The sequence below is a fragment of the Zonotrichia leucophrys genome, chromosome 1A (genome assembly GCF_028769735.1).
Source record: "Zonotrichia leucophrys gambelii isolate GWCS_2022_RI chromosome 1A, RI_Zleu_2.0, whole genome shotgun sequence".
Classification (NCBI taxonomy): Eukaryota; Metazoa; Chordata; class Aves; order Passeriformes; family Passerellidae; genus Zonotrichia; species Zonotrichia leucophrys.
In genome coordinates, this window is record NC_088170.1 from 45,715,752 (window position 1) to 45,737,472 (window position 21,721).

At 36.3% G+C, this 21,721-nt stretch overlaps 1 protein-coding gene across 4 annotated transcripts in view; it reads right to left on the reverse strand.

Annotated features, from left to right (window-relative positions):
• DOCK4 (dedicator of cytokinesis 4) overlaps positions 1-21,721 on the reverse strand; it is a 221,933-nt gene that overhangs the window by 39,005 nt on the left and 161,207 nt on the right. For all 4 annotated transcript variants that reach the window (XM_064702645.1, XM_064702643.1, XM_064702644.1 and 1 more), the window contains exons 26-32: positions 20,519-20,617; positions 14,203-14,297; positions 6,751-6,826; positions 5,109-5,209; positions 4,431-4,489; positions 2,397-2,545; positions 737-822 (exon numbers count right to left, since the gene is read on the reverse strand). In XM_064702645.1, the coding sequence (XP_064558715.1) occupies positions 737-822; positions 2,397-2,545; positions 4,431-4,489; positions 5,109-5,209; positions 6,751-6,826; positions 14,203-14,297; positions 20,519-20,617 (665 nt within the window). The remainder of the gene's footprint in view (positions 1-736; positions 823-2,396; positions 2,546-4,430; positions 4,490-5,108; positions 5,210-6,750; positions 6,827-14,202; positions 14,298-20,518; positions 20,618-21,721) is intronic.

Below are 21,721 nucleotides of genomic sequence, written 5' to 3' on the forward strand. Positions count from 1 at the left end.
ACAATACATCTCCTACTGAAATAAACACATCAGAAATAATTGAAATCTTTCACTTTGGTGGAATTGAGCTCTGAGGAACAACAGAGACAGAGCCCTGTTAGTTATTTTGCATCTGTACTCTGTGACAGTCATTTATTTCAGTCAGTGAAACAATTTATGCACAAGTTTAGGGACTTCAGCATTATCATTAGTTGTTCCTATTAAATTTAAGTGACATGTTCATTTATTAAAAAGCACTAAAAGCTTAGCCAGTAATTTATCAAAAAAATTAGAGAGAAATAATCTTATCAGAATAAACACAATTGTTTACATCAAACAAGAAATCAACAAGTGACATTACTCAGAGGACTACAAGTAGCAATAGAAAATCACTTATTATATGCTTTGTTGAATTGTCATGCCTTTTTTTCAAAATGCTCCATCTGAGCTCTACCTGCACTCTATGCAATTATGAAGCATTTCTTGCTTTTCTGATTTTAAAATTAGTAGGTAGAGAATGTTCTGCGATATAACAGATTTAGCCTTTCCCAATTATAGCTGTATGCAAGTACTGCCAGACTTTACAGATGCTATACAACACCATGAAACATTTTATTCTTCAGATTTTAAGGAAATAAAAAAAGAAAAAGAAAAAATGAGCATCCCAACTGGTTTAAGCATTACATTTCTACAATGACATTAGCATCTGATACAACCAACTGAACTCAAGGAATGATAAGATAAACATATTACTCACATACTGTTGAAGAGCTCTCGGTATGTTTCATCACCTTTACCTTCTGACATTAGGCTGTCCAGTTTGTCAATCAGCTTTGCTTCCACCTGCAACATATAAGTGTGGTGTAAACAGCTTCTTTTTCCTTTAATGAGATTAGAGAAAACGGAGGGAAGATCTGGTTTTATGTAAGAGACTTTGCTAAATGCATATTTTAGAATTATTGGTCAATCATGTGATAAGTCACTTCATCTCTTTGAAGCTGTTATAATTCCCGAGGTTTGTAGGGCTTTCTTTTTTTTTTTTTTTTGTGTGTGGTGGTGGTTTTTTGACGTTTTTTTTTGGAGGGAGGGAGCTAATTTAAATTGAGCAACGTGACTTTAAAACTACAGGCTGAGTAGCATTTGCTGCTGCTAAGGCAGCTATCTATTTATGGAGTCAGAGGAAAAGCACACAGCCCAAATAAATTGCCTGAATTCTCATTGCAAGGCTGTAAGCACAAGATATTTTCTTAGACTGAAGTAAAAATATCATCTTTTCCTACCTGCACCCCATTCTTTATAATTTAATATACATAAATGTCCGCACTGTTCAGAATACTTGGGAGCTCAGATTCTCCCAACACTCTTACCTGCCAGCATTTCATTAGAAAGCAAATTTCCTGGACTTACATATTAGCTATCAAGGAAACTTGGTGGTTAAGAAAATCCAGTGCTAATGATTCCTTCAATGCATGTTTTTAAGTGCATTGATTATAAAAAATATAGAGCTGATGGTACACTGTGTACTTATATTTCAAACCTCCTTCTTATCAGTAATATATTAACAACCACAAGTCTAGGGGAGAAACCAAGCTATTGTAATCATTTTATTACAGAATAAATCTATTACAATTTACACTTGAAACCAAACTTAAAAGACAGAGTAGCAGAACAAGTGGATTTTCTTCCTTCTCACTACTTGTTAACATTTCTGTGGTGATTTTTAACAATAAGCTTATATATTGACATTGAAAAGCTACCTACTCATATCACCTGCACTACTCTTGTTTTTAATAGCTTGGTTTGTGCTTTAGATGCAACTCCCACCCTAAGCATTATGATTGCCTGGGAGTAATTAAAATACTTCTACTTTCCTTCATTTTGAAGCAGCAGGAAGGAGGGCACTGAGAATGGTTTGAGGCAGTCTGAAAGAACTGAGTGGGAGCTGAGGGAGCAGATGGCATTCTTGGTAGTTCCTTCCTAGCCCATTAAGAATGTGTTTGAGCAACAAGAATTCTTGGATCTTTACTGAAGAACATCTGGTCTTTTTCCATAGTAACCAAAAGGGAAGCTGGTTGAATCCTATCTAACCAGCAGTCTGTACCACTGTAAAGCAGAGGTGAAAATCCACCACAGCAAACTTGTTAAAAACAGCTCAAGTTTTGCTCTTCACTTCATCAGGCCATGGATTTTTTTCCTCATCTCACATAACTAACATGACAGTATTAGCATTTCACATAACTAACATGATAGTATTAACAGGTGAATCTTACTAGCCCTGCAAAGAGAAAAAAGGGAAAGCCCTTGTGGATATCTTCTCCACCCTGAAGCACCAATGGAACTCCAGGTTCAAGTCTGCCAGGACTCTATGAAGAGCTTTATATTCAGTGCTGTTCTATAAAGAGCTTCACACAAAGTACCTGTTTGAAGTTGCCGCTTCGCCTTTGCTCCCAATCCATCATGTCATGGAAAATAGGAATCATTACATTCCTCAGGTCTGGCTGAGGGATCAAGGTCACTTCCAGGAAAGGGCCAATCAATGCTGGAATAAAGTGAAGCTTGTGTTCCCCTAAAATGAAAATGAACATAAACTTGGATGTGAATTGGGTGTCATGTGAGTTATCAAGCAATCCAAATGCTGTCTGAAGAATGAAAAAATAGCATTTTAAATGCCTATAGTTTTTTTCTTAATCACACATATATCATAGCATGGGTTATTTCTTAAGCCCAAAAAGCAAAAGTTATAGACAAATGAAGAATATAAGGCAAACAAAATTTATCAGGTTTTATTATGCACTACTGAGTTCAGAAGTGACAGTGGGTTAGCCATATCTGAAATTAATCCTGCAGCAAGTTAACAAAGACAGACAAAGTACTCTCTCTGCATTTCATTTATATTTCACGAGAATAATTTGGTTTCTAATCTCTACATCCTTGTGTTTACAAAATGGTTAACTGTCTGGTATTCTGTGCTCATCAAAAAGAGGTAAGTACTTTGTTTTTTACCCATCTTTACTTTTGCAAGTATAGAAATGGAAATATGTGTTTCAATAGCAGGAGAATGAAAATATGACACAGCTGTTCTCAAAACAACTTGCTTTAAAATCAGTTCTAAATCTTACCACATTCCACTTAAAGGAAAATTAAGTTCTTGCCAGAAAAGCTAGGAATGGCAGAAATGGCATACAGTAAACACTGACCATTCAGTTTCAGTTTTCCACAAGTGAGACTTCTGACATCCTCAAAATTAAGAGATTATGAATCAGGATGCATTGATTTTTCCAAGCTAGGAATTCATTTACATCCAGTCTACCTCTGGATATTCCAGTGGACATTTACCCCTGGTTGCTGTGTGTTCAGTGTTTGAGTTTGTGCAAAGGAAAACAACAACTCTCTTTTCTGGAAACATCCTAGGATGCTTATCCCTATGAAAGCAAGGTGACTGTACAAGGATCAAGGCTTAGGTTACCATGACTCTTACTGCTACAAGAACTGCAAAATGCTCACCAGCACAATACCAATTGAAATAACTATTCTAGCATTTAGTTGGACATATTACCAGACAAGTTCCTTATTATAGGGGTGAGTTTTGTGGAGATGAGCTCCACAAAGCTCACCCCTACTGAAAGGCATCATTTGCCTGCATCCCAAGCTTCTATTGAGCCGAGAACAATATGAGTGGGGAGATGATGCACACTAAGGTGTATGAGCAGGAGAATATCCTTGGGAAAATATCCTTGATATACCAATTCTGAAATACCCACCACGTATCCATGTAATATAGAGGGATGTCTCAGCAAGTCAGCAATATTAAATATTGTAAATAACTAAAATATTTTTTTTCCCAAACAATGTTCAACTGCATTTCTCTGACACTCATAATTTCAAACAGTTTGCACAATTATTGCCTAAAAATATAAATGTGTTCCTAAGTTTATATTCAATCAGCTATATTCCCATGTTGTCCAAATTCTCATTTATACATTAGTCACTGACTTGTTTATGCCTTTATATTTTAGTGCAACTAAGACTTCAGAGAAGACTTGATGCAAATCCAGGATCTCAGGAGACCTTCAGAATTAAGACATGTCTTGTCCTTAAACAACAATTTGACAACAGGACTAAAAATAAGAACCTAAGTATATTTCAAGGCATAATAATTCTTCCCAAAAAGAGTAGTACTTTCTTTCTCAATTTTCTCTGATGGTATTTTCTCAGTTGTCAGGGAAGAAAAGAGGATGGGTCAGCCACAGTATCAAGGCACAGAAAGCTGAGTTTAGCTATAAAGAAGGGGATTATAAATGGCAAATGTTTTGCTGAACTTGAATCAAGACCTCATGTCTTGAACGTAATTATCAACAACTCATCTATCACTGGGAAGTAAATATAATAGGAAAAGAACTAATAATTTGCTTTCATTTTAAGGGTTACTGATGATGTATTTAATCACTTACCTAAATTTTGCCACATACTGAAGATTTCACATCCCATTGTTACCCGCATGTCACCATATCTGCAGTGTATTAAAAAATAAAGCAAGAAAGCGAAAGATAATTTAAGAAAATCAAGTTTATATGCCATTCTGTGACATTAATAAATGAAATGTCTCATTTGTCGTCTACAAAAAAAAAAAACCTTTGATGCCTTCTCCCAAGTGTTTTGCTTTTTTGATTGTACCCAGCTAAAACTGGATTTCTGAACCCAGCTTTATTTGAAATATTGTCAAAATGCTACACATCAGTAACACAGCTGCGAAGCAAAACCAATTTTTGCCACAACATGCTCCAGTTCTCTCTCTGAGAGCAAATAGTTTTGCTCTAGCTTAAAGAAATACAATTAACTCATACAGACAATAGCATGGCAGAAACACTGGAACAAGTCTGAGCGACTAATGCTTTCACTGGCAAGGAATGGCTCCTTTCCTCCCAGTGTCTGAACCTCCCAGTTTAGGCACTAATGAAGGTTACTGGCTTGGAAGACCTGGACAAAGGGCCAGAACCAACTCTTGTTCTAGTCAGTGGACATACCATTACGTTTTTCTTTTGGTGGGTCCTTTTGCAACCTCCAATGTCTTGCATTTTGAGAAATTTTAAATCTATTACAGTTTTCTACAAGCTGATAGCAATACTTACTTTTCTAAAACCTTTTTCTTCTTGGAAGGTGTGAACATCTCCAGTTGCAGACATAACTGGTTTATAAAAATGACAGCAAGAAAAAAGTAGGAATCCCATATCTACAATAAGCACATGGCATGTGGTTATTTCATTTTCTCAGTATGATCTATGATCACCCAAGAAGCAAAATTTCCAATCACAGCCCTTGTTTCAGTCTCAACTGCTAAATTAGTCCACCTGCTTTAGACTAAATTTCTTTGACTCGAAATATACTTTTCACCAACCCCAAGATGTTCAGCAGAAATGCATCTTTTACATATTCTACATCTCAAAATGCAAAAGTTTCAAAGTTACAGATTGGACTTTTTCATCCCTCCAAATCAAGAAGCCTTACTTTTGAAAGTTTCTTTTGGTTATATTCAAATATAAAACTACAAGAGTTATGTCCTTAAGTCCAAAACCCAAAAAATTCTGACACCTCAGAAGTTATCACATAACAGGACTGACATTCTCTGTCCATCAGATTTTATAATACTATTTCCAAGTCTCACTTGCTGCAAGCTTCACTGGACAAAACTAAAGCCAAGTTTTTTTAAGATGTTGCAAATATACAGATTTTTTTGTGCTCTTTATGAAATAGATGTTGAATATTCTACTTAGAAAACTTAGTGATAAAATTAAAGATAAAATGAAATACTAATTACTATGACCCAATTATAGATGCTCCATGACTGGAAGTGCAAAGGGAGTCCCATTCCAGACCCTGCAGTTCAGCAGGACAGCAATAACATTGCTAATCAAGTCTAAGGAATATAGAGGCCTTGTCTACAGGAAATTATTTCAGCAGTTTTAGCTCTGAATTTACATAAATTCATAAAGAATAGGCTTCCTCACGTTCAGTTAAGCAGATAAATCTGCATTCCTGCCAATCTATCTAACAGGAGTCTGGATTTTCAGAGAAGCATCCACAACCCTGCTGGAAGTCAACAGGAGCTCAGGGTCTTCTCTAGGAAGGACATTCTGCACTTTTCATGATGCAGCAGTTGGACTAACATCTCTTGGTTGGGCAGAATATTCATTCAGGTTTGTTTCCATGGAAATGTGTCTTTCCAGACACATTCCTAGATCTTCTCATCTGAATCCTAAAAGCATAATCTGTAATTCACAATTTATTATAAATGCAGTATCTCACTGAATGAGGTATGCACTAACATCTTTAACTACATTCACTGTGAAGTGTCATAATTTTCTAATTTTAATTATGCAGCATGTTAATTGGTCTGAGAGAAACTACAAAAATATAAATCTGCATTTTATATAATCTGCATTGATTAAAAATCTGAAATACTTTTCCCTCTGCAATAACTGAAAACCCAGCTAAATAATTTTATTAGTTTTTAGGATCCAAAAAATTGCTACACAAAAATCCTAAATAAGTAGTCTAACAAAGAGGCTCAAATAACAAAATGAAAAATAAGGTGAAATTAAAAAAAACCCCACAGCACTCATTTATAAGATAGTCCTGTATTTAGAAGAAAAACATCCCTGAGCAGTTGGAATTGCTCATTTTGTACATATTCTAGCTATTTAGATGCTGGAGCTAAGTGTAATAACCACCAAGCCCCAGGATGATGTAGCAGTTATTGCATCTATTGTTTACCTTGTAATCAAAGTTTTCATTCAAGAAGTTTTTACGAAGGGCATCTGAAAGGTACAAGACTGTAGTAATGATCACACTGGGAAGAAAAGAATGAAAAAGACAGGAATTTTCATTATGTGGAAATTCATATTTAATACTCAAAGCAGGCCAGTTTTCCAGTGAAGAACTAGATGTAGCGTGTCTGGTGGGATTAAATACTACATTTTCAACACACCATATAAATACCTAAAAACATCTACTGCCAGAACACATGCTCAATAAGGTAATGAGTGCTGAAAGAAGGTGCACCAAAACCAGACATTCTATATAGAACATAATATATCAAGACAAATCATAAACTTTGTTCTGAAAAAAATTATGATTTCAGATTTATTATACACCTTATCTTAATAGTATTAATACCCACAGTTGTACAATTTGTTTTCAGCTTTCTTGGTATTGAAAATATGTGCATGCAGATTATAAATATAAAATATTTAGTAAATGCTAATATTCAACACTGACACCCTTATGGACAAAAAGTCTCTTTAATGACAACAGATAAATGCAAAACTGTGTGAGCTCTGAGAGAAGGATCTGATTCTAAAGATCTCTATGCTGTAAATGTATGTTGTAAGAAGTCATATGTTACCCTACATTTACACCTGCATGAATTATAACTATCTTAAATAAATACATATGACCAAGATCCTCTCATAGTGGTTGTCACCAGAGATCAATGATGGCTTTCTTTATTGTAGCAACCAACTTTGGTAATCTACAGAAATAGAACATTCTTTGAGATTATTTAAATACACCTAATTTCAGTGGTTCAAACTTTAACCTCTGCAGCACTCTTGGCTTCCAACATATTTAGTCAAACTAGAAATCCATATAAAGCATTACATTATTTTTGAAAATAATCAGAAGTGAATAAAGAAAAAAGATAAACACAGAATGATCTTTTTGCTGTTATGTATTTTACAACAATCAACTGTTTAAAGATCCTCTGAGAAACAGGGTTATATCTACACATTTCATTTAATTACCATCTGTCTATTATTAATACATTTAGTTCTTCTTTGAACAGAGATCTTGACCAGCATGTTGTTACAATGCTAAAATGTGTTTCCATTTCTATATTTTGGACTTAATTCGTTTTACTATTTTTTGCAATGCATTCAAGACTAAAAGACTTAAAAATAACAACAGCAGTATATATATTTCAAGGTTACAATATTTCTCATTTTACAACACTGGAGAATTAAATGTAAGCCAATCCACCTAGAATATATTTTTCTTCTAGAACTTTGGACAATTTTCACATTTATAAATAAATAAAAACTGGCTATCTGTAATTTCAGATATTAGTAGTTTAAATGTTTACTTCCATCCTTCTATTTTTAAAATTACTGTCCCTGCCAAACTTTACCTTTGTGTTTGATGTGCCTGAACACCTGCACCAGCCAGTTCTGAGACTGTTTTTAGAACAGGCCTTGAGTCTCAAGTTTCATTTATTCCTATTCCACTGCTCAAGTGTATTTTCATACATATTATTTTCTCAAGGATTACACTGTAACTTTTCTATCCAAGTAGTGTTCCATGCTTAGCATTCATCAGTAAGTCAACCCCACTTTTTCACCAATGGAGAGTTATAGCCCGTGTACAGCACTTGCTACTGAAGCATGGAACACAAAGTGAAATGTTAGTAAAATGCAGTATAAGCAAAGTTAATAATGCAAGCATGGATAAGAACAGAGCCCTGTCATTCTTGTTGTTGTGCATGATTTAATTCAAGGTCCATATGCTTCACAGAATGGAAATAGTTTGTATATTTCAGGATGACATTCTGGTAGAAAAAGTCAGTTCATCTGAATTTTTGCTATTTGAAATTTCCACCTAAGTCCAAAGTACTAAATCCCTGAAAACAGTACTCAAGAGAAAATTCCACAAGAACCATAACCATATTGCCAAGTTTACATGACATAGTTCAATTTATGTCTGAGACAATTCCTTTCTTGCTACATTCCTTCTGTGGCAGGTGAAATTGAAGAGAAAGATCTGCTTCAAGTCTTATGAAGTGAATAAAGCAGACAAAAGCACTTTTTAGAATATTTTTTGAAGAATGTTCCTGAGATAACAGAATAATTACAATGCAAGTATTTCTTCCTGCAGGGAACTCAGCTCAGGTTTCATTTATTTGGTAAGCCAAAGATATGATATGGATTAGTTGATAAAATGTGGGTCTCTAACATGAGAGGATATGTTGTAGATAAAAAAAACCCCTCAAAACACCAGATGCAACACACAAGGTTGAAGACATTGTTTTTGACCTACCATCTGTTATTCTGAATCTACAGCAGTCTAAAATCAGGTAGAACAGAACGCAAGCTAGGGCTAGGGATGCTCATGTACAAAAAATGCAGAAATGCAGAAAGCAGAGGCAGCAGCCAGAGGACAGCTGCCTGACTCGGTACAGTACTCACATTCCAAGTTGATTCCCAGCCAGCGATTGCCAAACAACAACAACATTCATTTGAAATCCATCTGAGTATCAAACTATAAACTACTGAGCTTGTGACAAAACTTGCTTTTCTTCCTCTTACCACCTGCCACATATTTGTTCAGAATGCCTGTTTTACAGGAGAAAATCCTCTGCTTTTAGCTACTAAGTTATTCTGGACTCATACACAGGATGCTAACCCAATGTCTGGTAAGGCCATTGTTGATGGAATGGCTTTTCCATCAAATTTTCAGGGCAAACCTTTCTGCAATAAGGTCTTTGAAAAATCCTGAAGTTCAACAACTGCTTACTGCCTGGGCTACGCTCTGGCAACTTGGCTTTTGCTTGGGCAGCCAGTGGCAGAAAATGAACATTTCCTTTTCCATGGTGATATAGGACAAAGGTATAACATTAGCTTCTCATTCCATTCTTTTCTATCAGAGTGAAATAATCCCAAACAAAGGTATTCAAACAGAAAAAAAAAAATCATATTTCATAAAGAAATGAAATAAATCTTGAATCACATATATGTGTATGTATCTATTGTTATAGGTTTATGAATTTATTTATATATTAATGCCTATGTATATATGTTTTTTGTGAAGGACAGAATGCCAGGTTCAGTTGCTAGCAACATTTTGCATTACATAAAAGCAAAAATTTGTTAGCAACACTATGTATTACATAAAAGCAAGAATTTTTGTTCATTGTAGGAGTCTCAGACTCCCACACCATGGGAGCTAACAGGATTCTTTAGAGCAGCCATTATGATGACACTAATGCTGATTTGATACCTTCCCTTACTGTGTATTCCATTTGAGTTACTTTTATAATAATAATAGTACTAATAATAATGATAATAATGTATTTTAGCCATTACTGAATTTTATAATCAAAAGGATTCTCTGCTTAAAGTACTTATGCCCAACTGTCAGTAGATACATTTGAAATTTCAGTGTAAGCAACATATTATGTAAACCTTACTTTACAGATAAATTATTTTACTATAAGTAATACTATCTGTACATCTATTTGTATGCTTATAATATTCAAATTGAGGATTGGATGACCTAGCATCTCTACCATTAAGCAGAATGCTGATAGGCTATACATACTTAATTACACAGAGATCTTGAAAATTAAAGCCTCTTGTATACCAAGAAGCAGAAAAATAGTTCTTTGTGTCTTTGCCTATGACACATAGGCATAGTATATTATGAATACCAAAGATTTGCTCAGCAAGTAGTTGAAGCTCCTCTGCTCTCCAGGTCCCTCCTTAGCTGTTAATAACACAACATATCTGAAAAGTTCAGCTGAGTATGTTAACGGCTCTCAAAAGATGCCAGGCAAATAAAGGATTAGACAAGTCATTCTTCTCCTAACTTTAAAGTAACTGAAGTCAGTGACCATTACACAGGGATTTCCAGTTGAAACTGTGAAGATCTTCTCCAAAAGTTTCATTTTTAGTCAGGCATATTTTGCTATAAAATTTGGTATTTCTCTCTGGCACTAGGCAACTGATTCTGACGTCTTCCTATATTATGTGGTGCTCCTCTGCAGTTACAAATAGAAGCTAGATACTACCTAGTTGATGTAGAAAGTCTACTTCTAGAACTTAAAAAGAAATTAAAATCATTATTTTCATCGTAAACATAAAACCATATTTTTCACTTAGTAGTAACATTCATGTTAGAAATATTAAATGACCATAAGTAATTATTTTGCTTTCCTGCATGTGTGCTGATTATCTCAGATATTACATAGTTATGAAGCTTTTAACAGAGTTATTTCTGTCTCTTTGCTCAACTGTTAGGAGCTAAGGATATTTTTGCATGTTCTCTTTCCATTACAAAATACAATTCAAAAAATGCATTTCTCTGCTTTAGTGCTAAATTTGCCTTTTTAAATGTTACTTTATTTCCCAAACTTTAGAAGTCAATTGGCAGTTTATAATGCTAGCCATTAATACTTTCACACACTGGGCATCAGAACATCCAGATCATATATGTGTCATCTTGAAACATCGTAATTTCAGAACAGTTACAGATTTGACTTCTTGAGCTCATAGTATCTTCTGGTTTTGGTGGGTTTTTAAAAATTTCCCAGACAGCATCCAAGTATCAGATGCTACATAATTACTGAAAATATTGCAACTAGAAAGAAGAAAAGCCCTTAGGAGCCAGGGGGCAGTGAGATTTTTATATGTAAATACTGTATATTGTACGAATTATGGCATTTTAAGACTTAGAAATATTTCATGTAATTCTAGTTCTGCATACATAAGAGGAAAAAAAAAAAAAGTAATTTCTCTCTCAGGAAAAGCTTACTCCTTGATTATATCCTTGCTAAGACTTATTTCTTCCCTAGGCTCAGACAGGCTAAATCTTTCTTCCTGTAAATATCAGACAGTTTGAATTCTTGCATCACTCTAGGGACAGGGAGGAGAGCAGTGCAGCTGTTGATGTGACGGCAGTGATGGGTGATGTGATGACACACACACTGCCTTCAGGTGAGCTACAGTGAGTGAAAGGCCAGACAGATAGAAGGCAGCCATGGGATATAGGAAATACAGCACCTGCAGTATTCCTGGGAAGCAGAAGTTTGAAAAGACCTGGACTGTTATTGGATCACTCAATTCTGCTCTTAAAAAGATGGGCTAGAACTTCTAGCTTTTTCTTTTAGACATGAATGGAGCAGAGAGTTCAAGAAGTTTTGCCTTCAGTTCCAAAGAGTCTCAGATCCCTGGAAGTGCTCTGGCTGATGAAGTCTACTTCAAGCCAAGTAGGACACATAATAGCCACAATCAGACTAAACCTCCGCAAACTAGCCTTCCTCCACATCGAAACCCATGCATTCTTCAAAGCCATGCTCTTCCTATGCTCAGGGAGAACAGCTCACTTCTCTCCGTGGGGCAAGCAGTGCCCTAATTTCACATCCCGCCTTTAGGCTATTTCTTTTGCACTTAAATTTTTTGGGCTGGAACAATTCTAGCAAAGCTACTACTCTGTGCTTTTGAACGCTTTGAGGAAGCTGAAGGAGGGCAGTCACTGCCATTGCAGTGAGGAACACGAGGTAAAGGAAGAAGCTCCCATTCAGAAACAGCTCTGGAAAAATTCTGTGCAGCTGACAAGAGAACAGAAGCAGATTTTCCTTTCTGCTGCCTCAAAAAGGAACAGAATAGGGACATAGGAATAACGAGGCTTCAGCCTTCACCACACATTTAAGTACACCTGGTCAACCCTCTTTTTCACAGCAAACTAGCTCTTCCTCCACACAGGAACAAATTCCTAGCCAAGCAATTATTCAAAGCTGAATTGGTGAAGATGTGCTCATAGCCCACTTGCTACAGTGGGCAGAAGTGCTTATGCAATTGTGTTATCAGGATCAGTTAACTGGTCTGATGAGCTCCTCGTGGCCAATTCCCACCAGCAGTTACTGTCAGCTTCTGCCTATCTTCTTTGCCTGACAGAACTGGGCAGAGACTCACCTCCTAGATGGTCAGAAACAACATGATATGCATTAATAAAGGGAGATGTGTTATGGTTACTGAAATACTGGCGAAGAAAAGTGCTCCTTTTGCAGAACTTGGTATCATCTGAGTATCACCAGTCATGTAGCTCGTGCCAAGGTCGTTCCTAAACCTTAGTTCTGTACATGTCAGCTGTTGCAAAGCCATCTGCCAAGCCAGCTGTTACTGGAATATATAAAAATTTCTATGATTATTCATTTTGTCCAAAAGTTCCTATTTTTTTTCCTTCCTTCTTTCTCGTGTTTCACTGTTTATTTCTTAAACATAATTACTAAATGTAGACTGGTATCAGTCACACCTTATTTAATATCATACACAGAAACAAACTATCACATCCATTCTTTAATTAATAACTTTTTTTCCCTGGAATTCAAACTTTAAAAGATTAGCAGCACCGAGGTAATAAAAACTAGCAAAAAATTGTTTCAAGTCATGACAAAGTTTGAATGAGTACTGTTATGCTTAAATACCCATACACACACATAACAAATACAGATCATAAACCCAAGTGTTGTTCAACTTAGTTGTACCTATTATATTGCTACTAGTAGTATGTATAGGACCACAAATTTAAATTGGCCTTGAAGCTAGCAGGCACAATGCAGACTAAAACTGAATTTTAATCAGGCATTGCAATATGTGTCATGAAAGTTTAAGTCAATCCTTCATTCTGGATTCCTAGGTCTCCCAACACAGCATCCCTTCCTCTGCTGACACTCTTTGCATAACTGTGCTGGCTGCTCAGCTGGGTTATCTGATCCAAAGCTAAGACTGCAAAAAGGATAGGTGGTAATAGACATTAAATAAAACTTAATATATTGTTTCAGACCTGTTGTAGTTACTTCTTAAAAATGCTGGGAACCCGTTTCTTTAAAAATAAGGCCTGAGCAGAGAAAGAATGGCTGATGGGCAGGATTCCTCTGAAAATCTCACTCAGCAGTGCTTAGAGCCTTACATGGCTGTTGCCTTGTGCTGTACCTCATTTCCTGATTTGTGATTTTTCTGACAAACACTAAATGAAAAAACATGCAAAAGCATCTTTAACAATATAACAGTTGATAATTTCTTCTTGAGAGCAAACAGATCTTCACCAACTCAGAATTTCAAGAAACAGATTTGAAAAGAAGTTCCTTAGAGACTTGTCATTTGTTACTTGGAAAACAAAGCTGTTGATGTTTTGCAGCTTTATTCTGCAAAAGTCTTTCTGACTTTCCAGTTACATGTGCTTACTAAAATTCAGAACAGAAAGAGGTATAGATTATATCATAAATTTGTGGTATAAAAGAAGTGTAGAGATTTGAAATCTTAAATTAAAAGAAGAAAAATTGCAGCCAGCATTTAAAAATACATTAAATTTTTATTACAAACATCATGTAACTTTATTTTTATCATGATCTGGGAATACTACTCGTACTTTTTAATAACATTAAAAATGCCTTACTTGTTTGCAACCAAACGCATGACTGTCCAGTCTTTTGGAAACATCTCTGGTCGTATTAGTATCCGGAATACTGTGAAAATCTGCAGCAGGAAATCCTTTGGAAGGAAAAGAAGTAGTCATATATCTTTGCTGCTTTAAAAAGAGCAGTGAGTTTTAAAAGTATTTTAATCAGAGAGAAAAAAAAATCATTATAGAAATAGCAGAATTCCACTTATTTTCACCATAGATAAACCTCTGAAAGCCTTTTTTTATTACTTCCCAAGAATCTTCAAATAGTGATTTAATCCTTTCTTCTTAAAGTGATGAAAATAATAGAATGTGCCATTTGATTGACAGCGATGCATAAAAGAAATGTCAAAGATGCATTTGGTTTCCACCCATACACTTCCACAAATGCGATGTTGAGAACAATTTGCAAATCAAAAAAGCACTTTACAAACACCAGAGAGTTCAGAATATCTCCTTAATCATGCCAGGTTTTCATCACTTTCAAGATTCATTCTAAAAGCAGCAGAGAGAGTGTAAGGACAATTTTGTCATTGACTTGACAAAGACCAGTGACTCCAGTCGAGATGCCCAGGCCCCATAAGTGGTAGTGCAGCTGGCTGGCTGTGTGCAGGTCACTTAACCTTTCTGCTTCATTTGCTGGATTTAAATAAAACAAACAACACCTGTGAGCTACTTTGAATGTAGAAAGCACTGCCTGAAAGCTTTTAGCATTATCATCTCCTTTGTCATGTAACTCACTAATAAGTAACTAAACTATTCCTCTCAGCACATGGGTTTTTTCAGTTTTTCTTTTCACAAATAAAACTAACAACAAGGAACCATCTTGATTATGTATGGTACTGCCAGTATTCTTTTAGTATGAAAATCGAGCTGTTGACAACATGAAGAGCATGAAGCAAGTGATATAAACACATCTAACAGAATCAGTGCAGTACCTGACCTTGAAATGTTTGGTATTCATTCTGCCCACATCATTTGTAGAGATTACCTCAAAACACAGATGAGATGAAGATACAAATAATTTTGAACACCAAAATATATTCTCAAGTGCATTTATCAAAGTGTAGATGACAGGCACTGCACAACAGATGCCTTTCATTAGAGAATCACTGTAAAGGGGGACGAACACAGGCACTGGGTAAGGCAGATGAGATCCCCACATCCACCCACCAGTGAAGATTACATAAAAGAGACAACCTGTTTTCTGAGCAAGATGCCAAAAATTATCTGTATTAAGGAGTATAAATAATACTCACTGCAGATAACGTACTGTTTGAAGGCAGGTGACCAGCTTTACAGATAAACAAGTACCTGCCTCTACAAACAACACAACTATGCCAGGCCATTTTTCCATAGGTTTGCACCTTGTACTTAAGTGCCTTTTTATTTTGCAGAGGTTACCTCCCTCCCCTGTGAGTAATCCCACAGCTCTGTGCCATAATCCCAACAATGTGGCAATACCGTGAACATTGCTGCATATCACCTCCCAATAACATCCCAGATTCTTTCATATTCCCTTTTTATCTCCTGTCCAGACACAATAATGTTTCTGCTATGAGGGATCTCACCAGTGGACTGCTGAACTGAAGAGGCCAAATGGATGTTATTGGGAAACCATAAAACCATGCAGTGGTATGAAGATTTAAAACCCAAGGGCTGTGTGAGGTGGAAACATAGCACCTTCGAGATAGCTTGTTCAAAAGTCATTAAGAATAACAGTCAGAAAGATCATATGTACTTCATTTCTTTGGGTAACTAAGCTAGAATCAGAATACATCTTTTATTCCAAGCAAACTTTTAAAACAAAGTAAATGTAGACACTGGCATTACATTTTGAATCATTAATACCAGGCTAATTATTTCTAATTTTCACTGAAAAAATAGAAAATTGTGTCATCAATGTAGCAATATTAGATGAAAAACATAGATTTAGTAACAGATTTTAACATTTAAAAAACATTTCTGCCGGCAGTTTAAGTGAGCTAACATTTGGTTGGTTGAGTACAGATAAAATTAATGTCTCATATGTCTTCTATCTTAAAAGACAAAAAGGAAGTAATTTTGTCTTTTACATACTCTAAATAACATCTCTTAATATTTCTACTTAGTGTACATAAGGTCGAGTCCTATTTGTAAGATAATACTATATATTATCTTATTAGTAGTACTAAATTGGTAATAAACTATAAGGTTTACTAATAATTCCCAACACTTAAACAACTTCACACCTGAAGGATGGGATGCCATCCAGAGGGACCTGGACAAGCTCAAGAAGTGAGCCCATGGGAATGCCATGAGTTTTAACAGGACCAAGGGCAAGGTGCTGCAGCTGGGTCAGGGCAACCCCTGTATCACCACAGGCTGGGGGATGAACAGATGCAGAGCAGCCCTGCCAAGAAGGATCTGGGGTGCATGAGAGGCTGCACTGAGCAGGCAAAGTGCCCTCCCAGCCCAGAGAGCCAATTGTATCCTGGGCTGCATCAAGAGCAGCGTGGCCAGCTGGTCAAGGGAGGGGATTCTGCCCCTTCTCCACTCTGGCGAGACCCACCTGGAGTGCTGCATCCAGCTCTGGGGCTTCATTGGATCTCTTGGGGTACACCTATAAAGCATTTTCATTTGGGTCAACAGTACACTTTGAAACTAATTGCATCATGTTCCACTGCTTTGATTCATGCTGTAGGATTACCAGGCTACATGATATCAAGGCCTTGTAGAGCGTCCAGAGTGCCAAAAGCCAGCAAGAAAGAGGGTGGTTCCACAGTGAGCTGGTAGTTCCTGGGCAACTCATCCATCCCTTGGCCAGTTCCTTTCGAAGACCTTCTCTGCTTCACTGCTTTTATAATCTACATCAGAAGCCACCTAAATGAGTGGCTTTAGAACCACCTCTCTGCCCCAAAACTCATCCTTTCAGAAGTCCCACATGTGAGTGGATGTCCCTGCAGAGCAGGGGAAGGATGGTGGCTGGAACTGTGCTTCTCCACCAGAGACACTCCCCATGCCCACGACCTCACACAGCCTGTGTCCCAGGGGCCATTAGAGCAGGGGAATAAATCCACTTGGTGTTAGGGGATGGGACCCACCTTACCCTGCTCAGGCCATAGAGCTGGAAGAGAGGCATGACAAAACTAGTAAGATTTACACTCATCCCTATGAAATATTATCTTTTACTTCATCAAATCTCTATTCTGTCACACTATGTAGGTACACTGCCAATGAATAAAAACTAGGCCTTCTGGTAGGTGCTTACTTGTTTTGTCTTCTTTTAATCTATTAATTAAAAACCCCAAACATATTGATCAATGCCACCATGATTTGGTCAAAGCTGCATTGTGCTAACATAAGTTTTTACATTCACTTTCCTGCGGATCTCCTGCTATTCATAACTTCCACTGTTACCTTTTGTCATAAATTACATTTGAGATTTTCCACAGCAGCAAATATCTGCCTAGAAGGTTGCCTCTGGTTCTATAAATTACTGTAAAATATATGTACTAGGAGTAGAAAGCATTTTGTGGTAAGAAAAAAGATCATAACTTTAAAATAATATTGAAAGATAAAGGGAAGCATTTAAAATTGCTGTCTTGTTAAAGTCAGGGTTTCAAAAAAGAGAGTGAAGTATAGCATCTGGTTCTACCACTCAGTCATGAAACCCCTGTCAGTTCTTTTATACTTTATTTGCATCTTTTCAAATATAATATTTTCCCTATCTTCTGTTTTGACTGGAAAAAAACTCTCTTAAGAAGCTCAAAAAACCAGTCACCATGTCAATTACTTTAGATAAATATATTTACAAAAAAAAGAGAATATTTGTATAAGCAACTGCTCATTTAAGGCATCACTCAGATGCATGTCATATAAATATTTGTACGTGTCATTCCTTTAAAGTCTCAATTTTGCTTCTCTTTGTTTAGCAAGATGGAAACAGCCTTTAGTAAGTTTGGTATACACTGCTAAACAACAAAAGAGAACTGCAAAACTTTCTTTCCTTCTTTGCAAGTACCTTCATGAGTGAGTACTTGTTTGGAGAAGTCATTTGCTGGGGGTATTTTTATCAACAGTATCAAAAATGCTGTGCAAACATACATTCATGCAAGTACTGACATGTTCACCCTGAGAATTAGTCTGGAAGAAAGATGAAATGCCATGTGGTACCAGTGCCTAATCATTTCGTATAGACGGTTATTAGAACCAGAGGTAGCTAAAGCCAAAAAGCAGAGCACAAAGCAATTCAAAAGCCTAGGTTACACTCCCTTGTAAATAAGATAAGGTTTCCCTTGGAAACATCCTATCAGATCTGTAACTCATAATGTGGCTTCAGGAAGACCCAGCTCACTTTGATACTACTGACTAGGGACAAAATGAGCAGTCAGAAATCCAGCAAGCTGATGGTAATTATCACTGAAGCTTAAATCCCAACTGGCCACTACATTAACTGAGGCTACCTTTTAGCTTCTAAAGCATCTCAGGGAAAAAAAATGCCTTATCTTTGATATTAACACCTTTTGAATTTTCATTTATCCATACTGATATAATTTCCTAAGATATCTCAAAGCAAAGAAAATTCCACACTTAGCAATCAAAGCTGAAAAATAAAAAGGGAAGTAGCAAGATGGTTTTGATAGCCCAGTCATACACAATCACCTCATGATTAACAGCAGTGGTGGTCTTGCACTCTAACTCTCATCTTTCCCTCTTGCTCTCAGTGATATTCGATGTTTCCAAGTGAGGGGAAAAAACAATATATTATTTAAGATGCAGAAGAGAAGGAATGCTGCATTGATGATGATCAGACTGCTACCACTGAATCACAGGTTGAGCTGATGCTGATTCGATGAGATCTGAATGGAAATAAGAAATTCTGGACTTGAGTTCTTAAGACCTCTGTTGTGATAGCTGATGGCACCAGCTACAGCTGCTTTCCATATGTCTCTGTGTAATAGCAGAGTATGTGCGTGGGGGGAATTTCAATGTGTCAAATCAAACACCATTCAAGCATTAATTCCAGAGATTTTTCATATTCTAGAAGGAAGAAAAGTCTGAATAAACTCAACACTGTATTTCACAGATATATCAAACAGAAATAAAGCCTGAAACCTCTAGGAATACCTAGAGGTTCAGAACTCATACAAAAGGTAAAATATTTCAACTTAAAATGTCTAGGTTTCATAATATTTACTAAAAATTGCCTAAGGATAGCAACTATGCTAGGTGAAAATAGATGCTGTATTGCTTATATAACAATAATTCACCCTACACACCTCCTAGGTAGTGTTCTTGATTTCTTATACCTCTTAGCAGCATTTTCTATCTGCCAAGCTCTATATGACCACCTCACTCAAAGAAAAGGCACTCATAAATGATATGCTCTCTTCAGCTCTAAGCAGCTATCAGGAATTTAAGTAAATCTGAAATTGCACCATGAGTAGACTCCCCTTTCCGGCAGCACTCGAGTATATCAAATGGTAATTAAGGAGTAACACCTAAAATATATTATCACATTAGGATATGATTACTGGCTAAATAATGTGCATAAATGATTACTCAAGATTTTTTGTGTGGATCAAATTTGGTACTATATAACTTTCCAGGGTCCAGTGGAATGGAAATCTTAGTGGTTACATTTATGCAGGAAATCTTAACTTCAAGAAATTCTTTTTTAATCCCACCCCTCCTCCATAAAGGAATTAAAAATGTTTTATGTCCACAAACCCAGTAACTCAATTCCTGAAACTGGAAGAAGTTGTCTTAAGAGACCTCTGCAGCTACTCTTTTCTATGACTGAAATGAGCAGACAGACATTAGAAGTCTGACACATCCTCCTGCCAATGGACATGCTGCACAGCTAAGAAAAATGAAGAGTTAGTTGATTATTCATTTCTCAAGCTGCATGTTTGCTATTGCCATACATAATTTAATGAATGAAAAAAAAATAAGCAAGTATAATAAGCCAAACAAAAAATCCCCCAATTGCCTGACAGTAAGAATCTAACAAGAGCAGTATAACCTTAGACTGACACAGTCTCTAGGAGAGGTTTAGAGGCTAAGTTCATGGCTTTAAAGAAAATTTACAGTTTCCTCCATCCAAATTCTCTCTGTTGTCATTGCAGAAGCAATAACAGCCTTGCCCCCCTGTGAGAGTGGACACAAGTTCCCAATAAAAGCTGTGCAATAGTTAGCTAATCTGTAAAACACATTGCATTTAAATACTGAAGTGATTCATCAAAGCACAGGGACATCTTAAAGGAAGATAAATCAAAAAAAGAAATAAAAAGGCCTGAGCAAGTGGAAACACAATTCTGTTACTCACCCTGAGATCCTCCTTTGTGCTGAAGCTATCCAGAAGCTGCTGATAATGTCTATCAGTCATTTGTCGCAAGAGTGACAATAAGCAGGAGACAAATTCCCCCTGTTCAGATAAGCCAAGAGGAGAAATATTATAATGTTTTCTGCTTAAACTCTTATATTATAAGCACTTGAAAATAATTAACAAATGCAAGGGAAATTAATCTACAATTAGGCTTCAACTCCACATTTTGTGCAAATATATTGATTGCACTTCCTTCCCATTTAAGGAAATATTTTCTAAGCAAATAAACTCCTAAATGGAGTTTATTTGCTTAGAAAAATCTACTTTAATTAGTTCCAGCAGGGCTAAGCCAGTAAAATTTTTATTTGTTATTTATTTGTTTTCCTTGTATCTGTTTTTAAACAAATTACTTAGATTTCTAGAATTACAACCTCTTTAGTCAACTCAGCTTTGAAACAAATATAAACAAATATATTTTGCAAGAATTCTGGGAAGAATGCAATTGTTTTCCTTTAGGGAAGAATTAGCTGGGAATTATTAAAAACATTCTGTCATCTCAAACCCCCAAGATTTGTCAAAAAGAAAACTCATTCATAGGACTGAACAAACTTCGAAAATGTTTTGATCAGAAATTTCTTTAGGCTTAGAGTAGAATTTCTCATTGAAAGAGCAGAGTACTGCACTGGGTATCTCCAGTGAGCAGACAAACAACCAAGATATTATAGGAAGGAACAGGCTCTTCCCTTCACCCTTTCCTGTCTGCTTATTCAGTTTTGGACTGGGAAGAAACACTGAATCGTATCAGTCAGGTCTGACTGCAGAATTGATGAGGAGAGGGAAAAGTCAAAGGTTTGGTTTGCATCCTAATGCTTAGAAAGAACAACTCTGAAATCTCATAAGCTTGCTAAAGAATGGGAAATATATTTTTGCCTGTATCAGGAATGGAGAATGAGACTGAGAGGACAGGTGATGACAGTACTTTAAAACGGTGCCTTTCATTAGCTCACCAAGTGAAATTTTGGGAATATTTCCCTCCATCTTTCATTAAAAACAGAAAATGATATTCAAAAGAAGTAGTGTGTTTTCACAGGAATGGCTGTTCTAGATTTTACATTGGAAGGTCTAATTCATTTGTGATTATACCTGGTAATCATGTGTGAGGTGATGGCTTTTACTGGCAACATGGTGATACTTCTACACTGA